Below are 16886 nucleotides of genomic sequence, written 5' to 3'. Positions count from 1 at the left end.
TAACCTTTCTGAATTAAATACTTCCCTTCACCACCAGGCTGATTTGTAGTAATTCTACATTTTAATAAATGAGCAAGCTCTAATGGACTGAGTTGAAAAGGTCAGCTATCAGACCAACCCGAGATGCCTTCCACTAAGACTTCTACAGTTCCTGGAGATTCTTTTCATTTAAACATTTTTTAATGCTTAAAATGTTGTATTTTGTTTTATGCAACTTGTATTGATTTAAAAGTATATCAAATAAATTTGCAAACAAATTTCATACTTGAAATCATTTTGGAGAACACACTGCTTAAATGATGTCTTCAGTCAAGTCCTTTGAAAGGGAAGGTTTATTTTATGAAGAACTAATCACATACTTATCCTTAATTTTCATCTTTAAAAAATTTAGATTTTTCACACAACAGGTTTGCTTAAGGGCAAGACACCCTTTCTAGACAGGTTAGGATATAGTAAGAGACAATCTCAGATCAAGGCCAGGTCACTTGACTCTCTGTGTCTCACTTCTGTCATATATAAATTGGGAGTAATTCCATCTAATATATAAGTTGTTATGAGAGTAAAGCGGAATAATATCTGTGTGAGATCACTGGATGTAGTAGACCAATGGTTTTCAAACTTTAGAGTGCATCAGAAATACTAAAGAGGGCCCATTCCCAAAGTTTCTGAGTCAGCAAGTCTGGGTTAGAGATTCTTTCTAACAAGTTCCCACGTGATCCTGATCCTACTGGGTTGGGACCACACTTCAAAGACTATGGATCTAGATAGATCTGGGCAATAATCCACTAATCCTAGGTGCTTTGCTTCTCTGAACCTCAGTTTCTCTATTCTAAAACTAGAAATAAAACCACTTCATTGTTGTGGAGTTTAATCTGGAGATTTAACACATACATACTCAAACTCCCACTCACACACCAAAAATCTGGGTTTCTGGCTTCACTTGAAAAACTTGACAATCTGGCAACATTGGACAAGCATTACCGAAAACCTAAACAGTCTAGAACTAAGTAGCAGCTGCCTTTTCAAACAGGGCATGGACTCTCCAAATTGCTAGAGTCTTCATTCAGCTTTAATCTTCACTCATTTACTAGTCCTTAGGCATTCAAATGTTCAACTTCTGGTTCCCCTATCAGCAATATCCTGACAACCACAAATCTTCTCCAGCCCAGATTCAGATCCAATTGCCATCACCATCTACTGTACATTTGTGTGTCCCACAGACACCTCAAACATAAGAGGTCCCTCACCATCTCTGTTCCCCCTGGATTTTCTATTTCAGCTGTTGACAACATCCAAATAGTAAGCCAACATAAAATGATCATCTTTACTACTCTCATTCTCTCACCTCCAATTTCCAAGCAATCACTAGTTCCTATAGATTTACCTCCTAAAACTCTCAAGTCTATTTCCTCTTCTCCTGTTCCATTACCACTGCTTTCATCCATTCAGGGCCTTATTAACAATTACAGCTATTTATTATCTAAAACCCTTTTCTTATTCTGTCTCTTTTCTGCTTAAAATCCTGCTTTATTGGCTTCTCACTGACCTCAGGATAAAAATATAACCTTTTTATATCAGTTACATCTGATGCCTCTGCATATCTTTACAGCCTCATTTTCCCTCCATTGTTCTAATAGTACCAAACATTCATAGTTTGTGAACACACTGGCAGGGTCATATTTCCATAACTCTGCACATGCTACAACACCCCTCCACCTGACAAACTTCTGTTCAATCTTCAGAACTCTATTAGATAGAAGAGGTAATGAGGGAGAGAGAGGAGACAGAACCTCGTGACAGGAAACTTTTAATTTTTACATTCTATACTTCTGAACAACTTGAAATTTTAAGCACTAGTATGATTTTTAATTTTGATTATTTTAAAAAATTACTTGGAAACAAGAAAAACTCTATTCTTTTGTGAAGTGCTGAGTGACTGACTGTCCATTGTATTTAGTGCCCTATACATATTTCTACTGCTACAGCAATTTCACATTACAATAATTTTCTTACATGCTCTTTGACACCATGGTCTATGTCTTATTTACCTGTATACCCTAGGTTCTGAACACATACTACACATACAATAAATGTTTGAATTCAACAGCCAGACAATACCAAAGCTGCTTTCCACCCAATGTCTACTCTAATGAATCTATATATGCAAACAACTTTGGCTGACTGATAGGAAAAGGGATCATTTTTGCCCTTGCTCAAAAAACAAAGCCAGTTCATAATGATAATTTGGCAAGTACTTTCTTTTTAATATTTCTTTAAAAAGGATAGAATAAAGTTGTAGTTTTCAAACTTTTTAAAACCTCTAACATGCTAGAACTGCAAATTCAATTATTGCCTATTCAAAACTGAAGTTAACTTAAATTGACTTTGAGAATTTTAAGGCATCTCTTTATAATTGGAGATATTCTGTAATATCAAGTTACCAGAACTGGGAATCACTGTAATGACAAATTATTCATTATTTCAAGAAAGTTTGTTTTCTTCCTGGCACCAATCCTCTTTATTATAAATAAATGATGTTTCAGGATACAGGCTATGTAGGGCAGTTAGAGATTTAAACCAAAATGGATATGAAGGGGATGGGTAACACCCTACCTACATACATTTCCATACTGTCCATGCTCCTAGTCAAAAGCAATGCCCCACCTCCTCTCCTGCCTTCTCAAGGACACTGATCCAACAATTCACCCCTCTCTTACATCAATTTTTTCTCTTTACTGAATCACTGTCAGTACCATAAAAAGATACTATTATTCCTCTTACCTTAAAAAACAAAAAACTTGCTTGTTCTCATCCCCGCTCCAGCTGCTGCTGTATTTACCACTTTCCCTTTACAGAAGAACTTGAAAACACTGTCTATATTCCTACCTTCAAACTGTTCTTCTCAAGGTCACCAATGGACTGTTAATTGTTAAATCCTGTAATAATTTTTCAGCCCTCAATTTACTTGATCTATCAGGAGCATCTGACACAGTTGTTGGTGCCTCTTTCCTCCTAGAAACACTTTCTCTTGGCTTCTAGGATGCCACATTCACCTGGTTTTCCTCCTCCATTTGGTTGCTTCTTTTCAACCTCTTTGGCTGTTCTGCCTCATCTCTGTGCCCTCTAAACAAATATTGGAGTGCTCCAGTGCTCATTACTTGGACCTTTTCTCTTTTCTCTCTACCTTTACTCTCAAATTCTCATGACTTTAAATACCATCTATATACCAAAGACTTGCAAATTTATTTCTCCAGTGTGAACTTTTCCCCTGAACTCAGCACCTCAACTGTAAACATCTCCATCTGGAAGTTTGATAGGCATTGAAAACTTGATTTTAAGCACGTACAAGGCTAAGATCTTGATACCCACATCCCCTGCCAACTCTAACCCCTGCCCCCCGAACTAGTTCCTCTTGCAATCTTCACCACTTCCATTAATGACAACTCCATTGTTGTTGCTCAAGTCAAAATTTTGGTGTCAACCTAGACTCCTATCTTTCTCTCACATGCTATATACAGTTCAACCTTCAAAATTAATATAACATGCAACTATTACTTAGCAATATAAAAGGAACAAACTACCAATACACACAACATGGATGAATCTTAAAAGCATTACACTGAGCTAAAATAAAGCCTGACCAAAGAGAGTATATAGTGTGATTCCATTTGTATGAAACTCTCCAAAAGAAAAATCTAATCTCTATTTAAAGTAGATCGGTGGTTGACTTGGACCAGGGGCTGGCAGTGGTGACTGACTCAAAGAATAAAGGAATCTTGTGGATGACAGAAATGTTCTGTATCTTGATTGTGCTAGCAGTTACATGAGTAAATAAATTTGTCAATATTCATTGAACTGTATAATGTTTATATTTTACTAGAGGCCTGATGCACAAAATTCGTGCAAGGGGCTCGGCCCTCGCAGCCGTGGTGGCTGCCTTGGCCCTCACAGCCCCGGCTTCATCCAGAAGGTCGTCTGGAAGGATGTCCGGAAGGTCGTTCAGCTGTCCAGTCTAATTAGCATATTACGCTTTTATTATTATAGATTGTATGTTAATACCTCAATACCGTTGATTAAACATACATATACAATTTGACATCTTCTCACTTCCTCCCCTTCCCAAGGCTACCATGGAAGCCATCATCATCTCTCTTGTGGATTACAAAGCCTCCTAATTAGCTTCTCTGCTTTTGTCCCTGCCTCCTGCATTTTATTCTCAACACAGTGGCCAGAGTGATCCTGTTAAAAAAAAAATCACATCATGTCACTCCTCTGATCAAAACCCTCTAATGGTATCTCATCTCAACAAAATTCAATGTCCTTTCAGTGGCGTAGTAGAGGCCTCACATGACCAGGCTCCCTATAGTCTCAAATCTCACCTCCCACTACCCTCCCCCATGGTTATTTACACTTCAACCAGAGCTGGCTTCCTTGCAGTTCTTCAAATATGGCAGGCACAAACTTTGGCACTTACTGTTCCCTCTGCCTGGAATGATGTATTTCCCATCCCCACCCCCAGCAAAGCCTTATAGCTTGCTCCCTCACTTCCTTCAGCTCTTTCACTGAAAGGCACCACCCCAATGAGTCACTTCCTAGCCACTCTAAAATTCCAACACTACCCCCCACAACACATACACACACTTATATTTCATGTTCTCCCTTTCTGCTTTATTTTTTTCTCCCCGGGACTCAGCATTCTCTTATTTACTTATACTTTACTAATTTATCTTGTTTATTGGCTTTCTCCTCTACCAGAATGGATGACTCCAGTGGGCAACTGTTTTGTTCATTACAGTATCCCCAGAACTTAGAACGTCTAAAATAGATGTTGAATAAATGAATATATCTAAACAAATTCTAGCTTTCGCTTTAATAGTTGATGAAAACAGAGTTTGTTTTATGGATGCATCAACTGATATTTCATTTGCTTATAAAAATTCTAGTGTATTAAATAAAAATTCAACACATTTAAACATATGCTAAAGTCAAACTTGCTTTCAATTCTCATCAAGAATATAAGATTTATCAAACAATAAGAACTTTTTATCAAATTTTCAAAGAATTTCTTATGAGCAAGAACTTATGAATGTGAAATAACTCATTTTTACCAAGGATATATAGTCCTATTGAGTTCTTTAAAAAGCTAGATAATCTCATGTTGCCTGAGACTTCCATTACTATTTCACTAGAAAAGAAACAAATAAGTCTGATGGTCTCAGAAATAAGAATCCATATAAAAAATACACATAACTCTTATTTATCCTTGTCATTTAAATAATGCATTATAAGAATTGCTTGTCTTACAAGCAGGCCACATAAATCTGGGAGTGTTATAGGGGAGATAAGTTTAACATAAATAATTTAAAAGTAAATCAGAAGGTAGAGGTTCCTTTGCTCTAGAGGTCTGAGTCTCCTCTCCATTAACAGGCAAACAATACAGTTTCTGGATGTCCAGAGAAGGCGTCTCCTTAGCAACTGCAGAGAGAGAATTCCATACTGCAGCCTTCACCTGCATCAGCAGCTATGACTGGAATCGCATTCAAGTATTCAACTTCATTCAAAAAAAGAGTTCCAGTGTGTGGGCATTATCTGCTTTAGTTTGTAAGCAGCGTTAGATATTTAACCTAAAAATAAAGGCATTGGGCTTTTATAATAAGATTTTAAATGTGTTAAAAATTTTATGAAAATTTCAGGAGAGCATCATTAGGTAAGCAGCTCTGAATAAAGAATATGACCAAACAGTAAATATTTTTAAGGGTGCTTTTCTTAAAAGCATTAGAGATATCACTTTTGAATACACTGGTTTGTCTTTACTGTATATAAGTTGCATCTTTCATTTCTAGGTGTTAATTTCTTAAACAAGACAATGAAGAAAAATAACTGCAGTTTAATACCCTAGCATAGAAGGACAAAAGCTGTCTGAACATTAGATAGCATCTGATTACTGTGAACCTTCATAACCAAAACATTTTAAGCTATAAATTTAATATTTATTTATCTTGATATATCATCTATTACAGTGCATTGTCACTTGCAGTTCAAAGAAAGTGCTAAACATCTCCACATCTTCTCATTTCTAAGTTTCTTGGACTGCTTTAAACGTAAAATAGAGGTTATTCTGGATTGAATAATAAAAACATTAGTAATGAAGCTAATAGACACTCTTACTATATGAGAGATATATTAGGTCAGGATCATTACAATCTATTTTTATTTGCTGGTCTAGAGTTTTCAAAGCAAGATGAAATGAGAATGATCATACCTTACCCTTTCTACCGGTGAGCCATAGCATGCAATGCCGAAACATAGCAGTGGCAGATGGCATTGGTGTTATTAACTATAAAAAAGGATAATAGCAGAGAAATGACGGCTGGCAGACAAGACACAGAAATGCAGGTGAAATGAACGCAAACTTGTAGTTCTTGAAGCAAAGCAAAACCTTTAAACCAAAGGTTGCTAGGAGCTTCAACTTAATCTACATTTTGAGTTTTACACGGACAAACACTGCAACCTTCACAACCAGTCTTTAGATTCTTCATGCAGAAGCAGAACCATACTCCTCGATAAAGAAAATCAGCAACCTTGTGTAAACACAAGCCAGCAGCAGCAGCAGCAGCCCATTACTCTCTCCTTTCACTGATTTTTATCCTTTAAAATTTTAATCTCCAATTGCAGCCAGATCCAGTCGTTTCAAATAGATCTGTATCCACTGCAGATACAAGTCCCTCCCTAACCTGCAGCACCACTTCAACCAGAACGTTCCTGTTTGCTCATTCATGCAGGATCAGTTGCAAAACCTCATTCGGCAAACAAACCAAAAGAAAATGAAAGAAGCAGTTGGGACTATGAAGAGAAAGAATCTCTTCTTTCAGCTCACCCTGGAAATGGAAGGTTTTCTGATCAACAGTTATTGTGAAGGTGCTGTCGTCCTCATCGTCTATACCAATCACAGCTCCCTGTGAAACAAAGAGCAAAATCCCAATAAGGCAAACAATGACATCAGCAATATTCACCACTGCTACAGCCCAGGAATGCTCAATGCACCGACGAAGACACTGGAAGCAAACTAGACACAGAAAAGGGGAATCTGAGGCTCTAGTTTTGCTTAAGGAGGAAGAACTAAAGGAGAGGGGGTACCTTCTATCCTTGCTTAAAGGGCATGGATGTGATGGGAGGGAGAGGGATCAAACACAGAATCTAAGTTAAGGACCTGTGTGTACGAGCCACTCACTGTACCTTTCTGAGCTTTACTAGTAGATTACTCTCTAAAATGGAAGTAAAAAACCTCCTCCTCACCAGGTTTTTGTAAGGCTCAAATAGCGCAGATGGCTCTTCATCAGGATGCTTCTGTTATACTTGTTAGTGCAGAAATGCCAGGTAACACTTGCTTCAAAACACTGTCCCAATCACTTCTTCCAGGTGCTCCTATAACTACTCATATATGGTTCTGCTATTCCACTTTTCACATTATACTGTGATTATCTTTTTATCAGATGTCTGCCTCCTCCCACTAAACTGCTATGAGATCTTAGAAGTCAAAAACTATTTTATTTATTTTGATACATAACACTCAAATCACACTCAGCATTTCTAAATAAAAACATGAACAACTCTCTAAAAGAGGGAGGAGGAGGGGATTGCATTTATAAATTGTTTCAGGAAGGATGGATTTTAAACTTTAATTTTTTTATATTCAACTACATGCATCCTATTAAGAAAAAAGGGATAAAGGGAAGTGACAGGAAGCTATGCTTTGGTTGGTGTCCTTAAGAAAGAAATAGTGTCTTCACTATTCCATAGAGAAAAGCTAGAGAACATGGGATAGGGTAAAATGCCCCAGATTGGTGACAACAGAACAATGTGCCATAGACAAAACCAGGACCTTAAAATGGGGGTTGAAAAGACGCAAATGGCCAAAATAACCTAATCCCATGGGAAAAGGCTACTCCTATCCCAGGAGGATTAGGTAACAGAGCCAAACATTTATTCAGCCTTCTCAGAGGCTTTCTAGATGAAACCCAATTCTATCCAAATCCCATCAATTTGAATTATCTTAGTTATTCCTCAGTTTCAGATTGAGTAGGGATTTTTATCCCCATTTTCAGATAAGGAAACTGTCTCCAGAGAGCATAATGATTTAACGAAGATCACACAAAGAGTCAATGGCAGAGCCAGAACCACTGGCATGGTGCCTACTTACTTATTCCATGAAAGAAAATATAGACACACCTCAGTGAGAAAGCATGTATGGGAGCAGCTCGTTCTGGTTAACTTAATTTTGTGGTTAATTGAGTTAACCTTCTAATTTATGATGTATCAAATATTTGCTGCATCATAACTAAATACAAAAATATGTGCAGATACAGCTCTTGAATATATAACAGTAGTCCCTGCCCCTCAAGGCACTTATATTCCAGTGGAGGATATCAAACACACAAAGAGGTGACTACAATACAAGGCAAAAAGGAATCTCTATACAGATGAGCTTTGAAAACATGCTAAGCAAAAGAAGCTAGTCACAAGGGACCACATGTACGATTTCATTGACATCAATCAGGCAAATTCATAGCGGCCAAGAGTAGATTAGTAATCACCTAGTGCTGGGGAGATGGGAGGAGGTACGTTAAAATGGGAATGGGTTTCTTTATACGGTTTTGGAAACATTCTAAATTTCATTGTGGTGATGTTTGCACAACTCTGTGAGTATACTTTCAAATTCACCAACTCTTCCCCATCCAATGAATTGCTGCTGCCCTAATTCAGGCTCTCATCACTTCTTGCTTGATAAGGCAACCTGTCTGTCTTCAGTCTGGCCACATTTTAGTCCACAGTCCTTCTTATTACCAGAGTAATACTTCTAAAACACAGACTCTTATAGGAGATCCAGATGTTTAAAGCCTTTCTTACAACCTAGCCAGTTTGGCTCAGTGGAGAGAGTGTTAGCCCGAAGACTGAAGGGTCCCGGGTTCAATGCCAGTCAAGGGCACATACTTTGGTTGCAGGCTCGATCCCCAGCCCTGGTCAGGGTGTGTGCAGGAGGCAACCAATAGATGTGTCTCTCTCACATCGATGTTTCTCTCTCTGTGTCTCTCCCCTTCCCTTTCACTCTTTAAAAAAATCAATGGGAAAAAATATCCTCAGGTGAGGATTAACAAAAAAAATTTTTTTTAATTAAAGCCTTCCTTGCCTCTCCATGAATTACTAAATAAAGTCAACATTTCTTCATAATGCCATTTAGACTGTTCAAGGTTGGCCCAACTAACCTTGCCACTGTCATACCCAGCCCCTTCCCTCTTCACCTCACAGAGACTCTATAGGTACTCAGTCAGCCTCAGCATTTCTTCCACAGGATAATAAAAACACCAAGCAGTTTCACTTATAGCCTTCCTCAAGCTCACTTCCCCACTATTTGTTAAACAAAAGCACAACCCCAAGCTACCATTTAGTTTCTCAATGTTTTTAAAGAGGAGCTTTTTGAAAATAGACCATGCCTTAACCTTTCATCCACTATTGCAATCTAGATTCCTTTCCCATCCGGGCAACAAACTGTGCTCTCACAGGTCTCCAGTGACCCCTTCACTACGCTAGCTTTGTCACACGGCACCACTCTGAAGCATTACTGCTGCTGCTGACCACTTTTTTCTTGAAACTCCTTCCATGGCTCTTAACTACCTAAGCTGTGCTTCAGAAACATTTCTACCTAAGTACCTTTGACAACCTAGTTGGAAGAAGGCATCTTTTCTGGTGTTACACTTTTCCCCTCCTCTGTCCAAAAGCTTCTTTGAAGACTTTGGAATGGAGCTATCTATCTCCTGTTCCAATCAGGTCTCACCATTACCTTGAGCTTTCTTCAATGTACAGATGCACAATTCATCTGACATTCTGGCCTCTTCATTTAAACTTCACTGCCATTCTCCTTCAGTCACTCATTCCTCATGTCACAATACCCTAGACCTGCACTATCCAATACATCAGCCAACAGTCACATGTGGATATTTAATTTTTAATTATAATTAATAAGTAAAATTTTTAAATAAGTTCCTCAGTCATACTAGTCATATTTCCAAATGTTCCAGTAGCTATGGAACAAGACAGTGCAGATACAGAATCCTTTAATGATTGCAGACAGTTGTCCTGAACAGCACTGCCCTAGACCTTGGCATCATAGAGAACTGAATTACAGTGAAGAGTTGATACTGACAGTTACTGAACATTTTCAATGAGCCAGGCACTATGATAAGCATTTTACATACATTATATTATTTGAAAACAAATTTATATTGAAAGACAACATATACAAAATCCTAACTGTACAAGCTCAGTGAAGAGAAGCTCTCCTTGTAACCTTTCCTAATTATTAGGCCTGCCCTCCATCACAAAGATAAACACTATCCTTACTTCTAACATTACAAATTCTAATAGTCCATCTACAGATTCTTTTGGATTTTCCTGTATGCTCAATTAAGTTGCTGTGAATAATAAGTTTTATTTCTTCTACTCCAATCATTATACCTTATATTTACTTTCCTTGCTTTATTCATTTGCTAGGACAGCCTGGTTTAAGACAGCCACTAGAGTGGCAGACAACGTTGAAGAGAAGTGGCGATAGGGGGCATCCTTGTCTTGTTATTGGTCTTTCTCCCATTGTCCACTGTAGCTATTTAAAACCTTCTCTACTTTCCTTGAACACCCAACATTATAAGCAGTTATCAGGTAGGAACTCTAAACCTGCTATGAACCTCTCACCTAAAGCCTCATCTGCATCTGTACCCACTCTTGCTTCCTTTCCACCTGTCATAATGGAAAAGAAGCTCCATCCCCTATCACCTTTCCTTGGGTCTCTTACTTTACCAATTTTCAATCTCTCTCTCTCTCTCTCTCTCTCTCTCTCTCTCTCTCTCTCTCTTTCCACCTGCATTTGCACATGCTCAAGTTTTTATTCTCTATCCAACAATAACCACCACCACCACCACAATGATCCTTTTCAATTATATGTCCTCATCTAGCAATTGCCCCACCTCTCACATTTCCATCTAGTTACTTGTCCAAGCCTCCTACCCAAAATTTATTTTAACCTCCCATTCCTTGTAGGATATGTAACCAAATCAATGGTTCTTGTTCATTTTCAAATAAAATGATCATACAACCTAGTTTGCCTGGGACAGTTCCAGATTATGCCTATTGTCCTGCCATAATAATGAATAGAACCCCCTTCTAGTCTAAAGATGTTCTGGTTTAGGGACAAGGTCATTCCATAGTCTAGCCTACAAAAGGCCCCCAGTGATTTGCTCCATGCCTACCTCTCACCTCTAGAGATTTACCAATTGCCCCAAATTGTACCAAACAGTCTTCCTCTCCTTTTATCTGAGTTTATACAACTTATTTTTTACATCTGGAAAGCAAAACCCCTACACTAATCCATATGTGGAATAGTATTCTATTGTTAAGCAAAGTTATTTGTATGCCAAACCATCAAAATATCAAAGTTTTTATTTCAGCCTTACTTTTATGATCCATTGTGCCAACAGGGTAGCACTATTCAGGTTCCAGACAGAAAGTAACCGGAGTGGCAGTCTTATGCAACCAGATGAATTTCCTGACTTTCCCTCTTCTCCTTTCTAGTATACACAGAAACATACTACAGACATGAATCATAGTTCTGGTGCCAAATTCAGAAAAATAATTTTTTTCTCATGATTTGGGAGGGAAAAAAACACAACAAGAAGTCTATTTTAGGCTGTTGGCTATTTTAGAGCCAATCTCCCTTTTCACGAAGAGAAAAGTGGGCTCCTAAACCAGCTCCAAAGATGATTTTTAAAAAAAGAGGAATGATGACTCCTCTGGGACATGGGTTGCTGACACAGCTCCCAAAACAACCAGAGGATAAAAATAAAAGTAACATCTCTACTCTGGAAGAGCACACAGTTGAGAGAGAAGAGAGGATTCTACAATATAGCAGGAAGCAGGAAAGCTCAAGGTCCAGCCTGCTCACCAAAGATGCTGCTGCATGCAGGACCTGCTTAAGCATCATTCATCGATTCAACAAGTATGTAGTGAACGGTCTAGCCATTGTTCTAGGTGGCAGTAATAGAGTGGTGAACAATTTGCTTTGCTTTTTTACTGATTTGTATACATTCTTTTGGGTTTTCTGTTTTTATTGATTTCTAGTTCTTTATATATTCTGGATGTCAATCCTTTTTCAGTTGTATGCACTGTATATATTTCCTCTCCCAGTCAAGGGTTGTCTTTCTCTTTAATTGTGGTGTCCTTTTGTTGTTCAAAGGTTTTAAAATTTGAATGTTGTTAAATCTACCAGTCTTTCCTATCATGGTCTGTGCGTTAAGACATCCTTCTCTGTACTATTATCATAAAGACATTCTTCTATACGTTCTTATAAGTATAAATTTTCATTTTATACCTTTAATACCTCTGGAATTTATGTTTAAAACATGAGATAGAGAGTAATTTTATTTTTTTCCATATGGGCAGCCAATTGATCCAGTTTCATTTACTGAGTGACAGAACTGATTTGTAATGTGTCATTTGCTTTTTTTTAAGAATATTTTTATTGATTTCAGAGAGGAAGGGAGAGGGAGAAGCCGCAAAAACAGGCACCTCTGCCTCACTGCTGATTTTAAAGACAATACTTCTACTATCTCACTATTTAGCACACTGTAGCTTTTAGCAAATATCCTTATCAGGTTAAGAATAGTCTCTTCTATCCCTAGCTTGCTTAATCATTTTTTTTTACATGCATTCATATGATTTTTTTTTATTATTGTTTAAAGTATTATATATGTCTCCTTTTTCCCGATTGACCCCTCCCTCCACCACTCCCCACACCCCGACCCCGACAAACCTCCACTGCCCCAGTGTCTGTGTCCATTGGTTTTGCTAATATGCATGCATACAAGTCCTTTGGTTGATCTCTAACCCCACCCCCTCCCCTGCCTTCTCTCTAAGGTTGGACGGTCTGTTCAGTGTTACCTTATCTCTGGATCTATTTTTGTTCATCAGTTTATGTTGTTCATTATATCCCACATATGAGTGAGATCATGTGATATTTATCTTTCTCTGACTGGCTTATTTTGCTTAGCATAATGCTCTCCAGTTCCATCCATGCTGTTGCAAATGGTAAAAGTTTCTTCTTTTTTATAGCAGCATAGTATTTCATTCTGTAGATGTACTACAGTTTTTAATCCACTCATCTGCTGATGGGCACTTAGGCTGTTTCCAAATCTTAGCTATTGTAAATTATGCTGCTATGAACATAGGGGTGCATATATCCTTTCTGATTGGTGTTTCTGGTTTCTTGGGATATATTCCTAGAAGTGGGATTACTGGGTAAATAGGAGTCCCATTTTTAACTTTTTGACAGTGGCTGCACCAGTCTGCATTCCCACCAGCAGTGCATGAGGGTTCCTTTTTCTCCATATCCTCGTCAGCACTTGTCATTTGTTGATTTGTTGATGATAGCCATTCTGACAGGTGTGAGATGGTACCTCATTATTGTTTTGATTTTCATCTCTTGGATGATTAGTGACTTTGAGCATGTTTTCATATGTCTCTCGGCCTTCTGTATGTCCTCTTTTGAAAAATGTCTATTTTAGGTCCTTTGCCCATTTTTTGATTGGATTGTTTATCTTCCTTTTGTTATGTTGTATGAGTTCCCTGTAAATTTTGGAGATTAAACCCTTATCTAAGATAGCATTGGCAAATATGTTCTCCCATGCAGTGGGTTTTCTTGTTTTGTTTATGGTTTCTTTTGCTGTGCAGAGCTTTTTATTTTGATGTAATCCCATTTCTTTATTTTCTCCTTAGTTTCCATTGCCCTAGGCGCTGTATCAGTAAAGATAGTGCTACCATATATGACTAATATTTTGCTGCCAATGGAGTCTTACAAGATTTTTATCGTTTCCCATCTTACATTTAACTCCTTTAACCATTTTGAGTTAATTTTTGTGTATGGTGTAAGTTGGTGATCTAGTTTCATTTTTTTGCATCTATCTGACCAATTTTCCCAGCACCATTTATTGAAGAGTCTGTCTTGACTCCATTGTATGCTCTTGCCTCCATTGTCAAATATTAATTGAGTATAATGGCTTGGGTCTATTTCTGAGTTCTCTGTTCTGTTCCATTGGTCTATATGTCTGTTATTGTCCTAGTACCAGGCAGTTTTGAGAACCGTGGCTTTGTAATACAGCTTGATATCTGGTAGCTTGCTTAATCTTGAATGCATGTTTCATTTTATTCACTGCTGCTTCTGTGTTTATTCAGTGGTCATGTAGTTTTCCTCTTTTAATGTTAACATGGTGAAGTAATTAATTTTAAAGTTAGCATCCTAGTATTCCCAAAATAAATTCTATTTGGTCATAGTACTTTTTATTTATACATTACTGGGTATGGTATGCTATATTTTGTTCAAGTTTTGACATCTACATTAATAAGTGACTGTCCTAAAAATTTCCTTTTGTTATTTTCTTCTTTGTATTTTATCATTACTTTTCTTTTTTCTAATTTTTAAACTAATTTTTAATCTCTATTTTATAACATTCATTTAAGATTACACATCATAGCCTTAGATGCAGTTTTAACATGTGGTCCCTTCATTATCATTCAGGTTTAAATATTTCATAATTTCCATTATGATTTCTACTTTCACCAATGAATTATTTAGAAGTATGCATGTGAAGTGGTGGTGGCTATTGTTTTGTTAAGGTATTTCTAATTTATTCCCCTGTTGTCAAAGAATGTTATCTATGCAATGCTGGGGTTTTGGTGTTCTCTTTTTCCATAACAATTTTAATTTTTTTTCTTAAAGTCTGTTATGTCTGAAAGTAATACTGTGCCATAGCTTTCTTTTGGTTAATATTTTCCTGAAATGTTTTTCATCACTTTGTTTTTATTTAATTTTTAACTTGTAATTATGAAATATTATAAACATTCAGAAAATATAACCCTAATGACATCTATGTACCAATCACAGGGACTCAACAAATGTTTACATTTTGCCCAAAACAGGACATTTTTAGTGTCATATTCACAAGGATGAGATGACACTTGCATAAAAGCTACTGAATTAACAAAAGGGCAGATATTAATACAGTAATTTTTCATAATGAAATGAGAAGACAATTGACAAAAGCAAATCTAAGGAGATGAGGGGGAAGGACAGTCTTAAGATTTTACATTAACCTAAAAATAATGCTTTACTGCATCCATTCTAAGATATCAATGATTATAAGATACATCCCAATGCCAGAGATGTTAACATATGAAAAAATAATGTAGAATCAATGAAATAAAGCACCAGCAGAAAAAGTCAGTGCCAAAACTATTAATAATCAGTCATGGTACACTGCTAACCTCTCTTGTGATAGACTAAAAGAAAAGAGGACAGTTGACTCGTAATCAGTCAACTCTGATGATCAACACAATTGGAAAATGGAGTACTCAGTTTCACTGAACCCAGTAAAAAAGTGTTACTTTAAATCACTTATGGACTAATAGTTTTTGAAAACTCACAATATATTTAGCATTAAAACTATGTTGAATATAATTCACTTTATTTGGATGATTCCCAAGGCCCTGTAGAATTCTTCAGAATCTGAGATTCATTTTATCAATGGTAATTATTAATTACAACAGTAACTACCGCTGACTAAGAATCTATGTCCCAGACACTGTGTTTGGATACTTTTTAATATATCAACTAATTTGCTACTCATGTAGAATAATCTCATGAGTAAATGACATGACTTCTATTCCAGAGAGATAAAGAAAATGCACAGCTGAATAGATGAGTTGCCTGAAGTCACAAAGCTAATAATTAGCAAAATCCAGATTGGAATTCCATTTCATATATGGCCTGTTCTTGTCTCTACTCCATACTATCTTTAATGTTACTACATCTCCATTTTTTAGATTTTACCTGTAAAAGTCAATATTTTACTTTTAGCTAGTAAGTTGGGAAGGAGGAAAAATCAGACACCAGGACTTAACCAACATTTTACTTTTCCATCAAGGCAAGGGCACCATCTAGTGGCACACACTCTGCCAACAATACAATCAAAGGAAGTAGATGGGAAGGAAATGGTTTCTCACTCTTCTGCTTTCCTCAGCTGGTTTTACACTACGTTGCGACAAGTTGAGAATTTTTATGTTAACTCTTCTAGTCAAGAAACAGAGTATCATGGTGACATTAAGGACTGAACAGGGTTTTGGAGACAGACCCAAGTTCAATCCCAGATTCACCATTTACTGTGTAACCTTGGAAAGTTACTAAAAGGAGCTTGAGTCTCAGCCTCCTCACATGTAAAATGAAGTAACACCATTTACCTAACAGGGTGATCATGGAAATACATACAAGTGCAAATCATCCAGCACAGTGCCTAGTAAGAGCTTCCTCAATTACTACTGCTTCCTTTCCCTAGTCTCCTTTCAGGTAGAATAAAACCACATGGGTGTTTTGCTTTTTTTTTTTTTTTTTTTAGAAAATATATCATACAACTGGCTTACGTTGTGTTTAAGGTAACTTCCACAGCTCCTTTGTATGTAATCTATAGTAAAGGTCAATTCTCCAACATTTATTCATTATTTTATAAATACACAAAATCAACAATAAGCATTTTTGTTGTTACATAACTTACTATGTACCAGGCACTTTTGACAGTGGATGGGGAACTCACTATCAAATGGGAAAATCTGACAAGTTAAAATGTAGGTACTTTCATGGCTATAAGTGACAAATGTTGTGATAAGGCAGAGGAGAGGGTATGTGAATCAGTAATGCTTCACAATAGAACAAACATTTGAAAAGTCCCTTAAAGGATGAGCTCACCAGGGAGGGCACAGAAAATTCCTGACACAGAAAAAATGTCAACTGG

The 16886-nt window shown here is 37.1% G+C and overlaps 1 protein-coding gene across 2 annotated transcripts in view; it reads right to left on the bottom strand.

The window, feature by feature from the left end:
• Positions 1 to 16886, bottom strand: part of OSBPL9 (oxysterol binding protein like 9) — a 132919-nt gene that overhangs the window by 88382 nt on the left and 27651 nt on the right. For both annotated transcript variants that reach the window (XM_079776922.1, XM_079776925.1), the window contains exon 3: positions 6878 to 6956. In XM_079776922.1, coding sequence (XP_079633048.1) covers positions 6878 to 6956 — 79 coding nt within the window. The remainder of the gene's footprint in view (positions 1 to 6877; positions 6957 to 16886) is intronic.

The sequence above is a fragment of the Cnephaeus nilssonii genome, assembly GCF_951640355.1.
Source record: "Cnephaeus nilssonii genome assembly, chromosome: 7".
NCBI classification, from domain to species: Eukaryota; Metazoa; Chordata; class Mammalia; order Chiroptera; family Vespertilionidae; genus Cnephaeus; species Cnephaeus nilssonii.
Note: the sequence above shows the minus strand (reverse complement) of the source record. Positions and strands in the feature narration are given on the sequence as shown.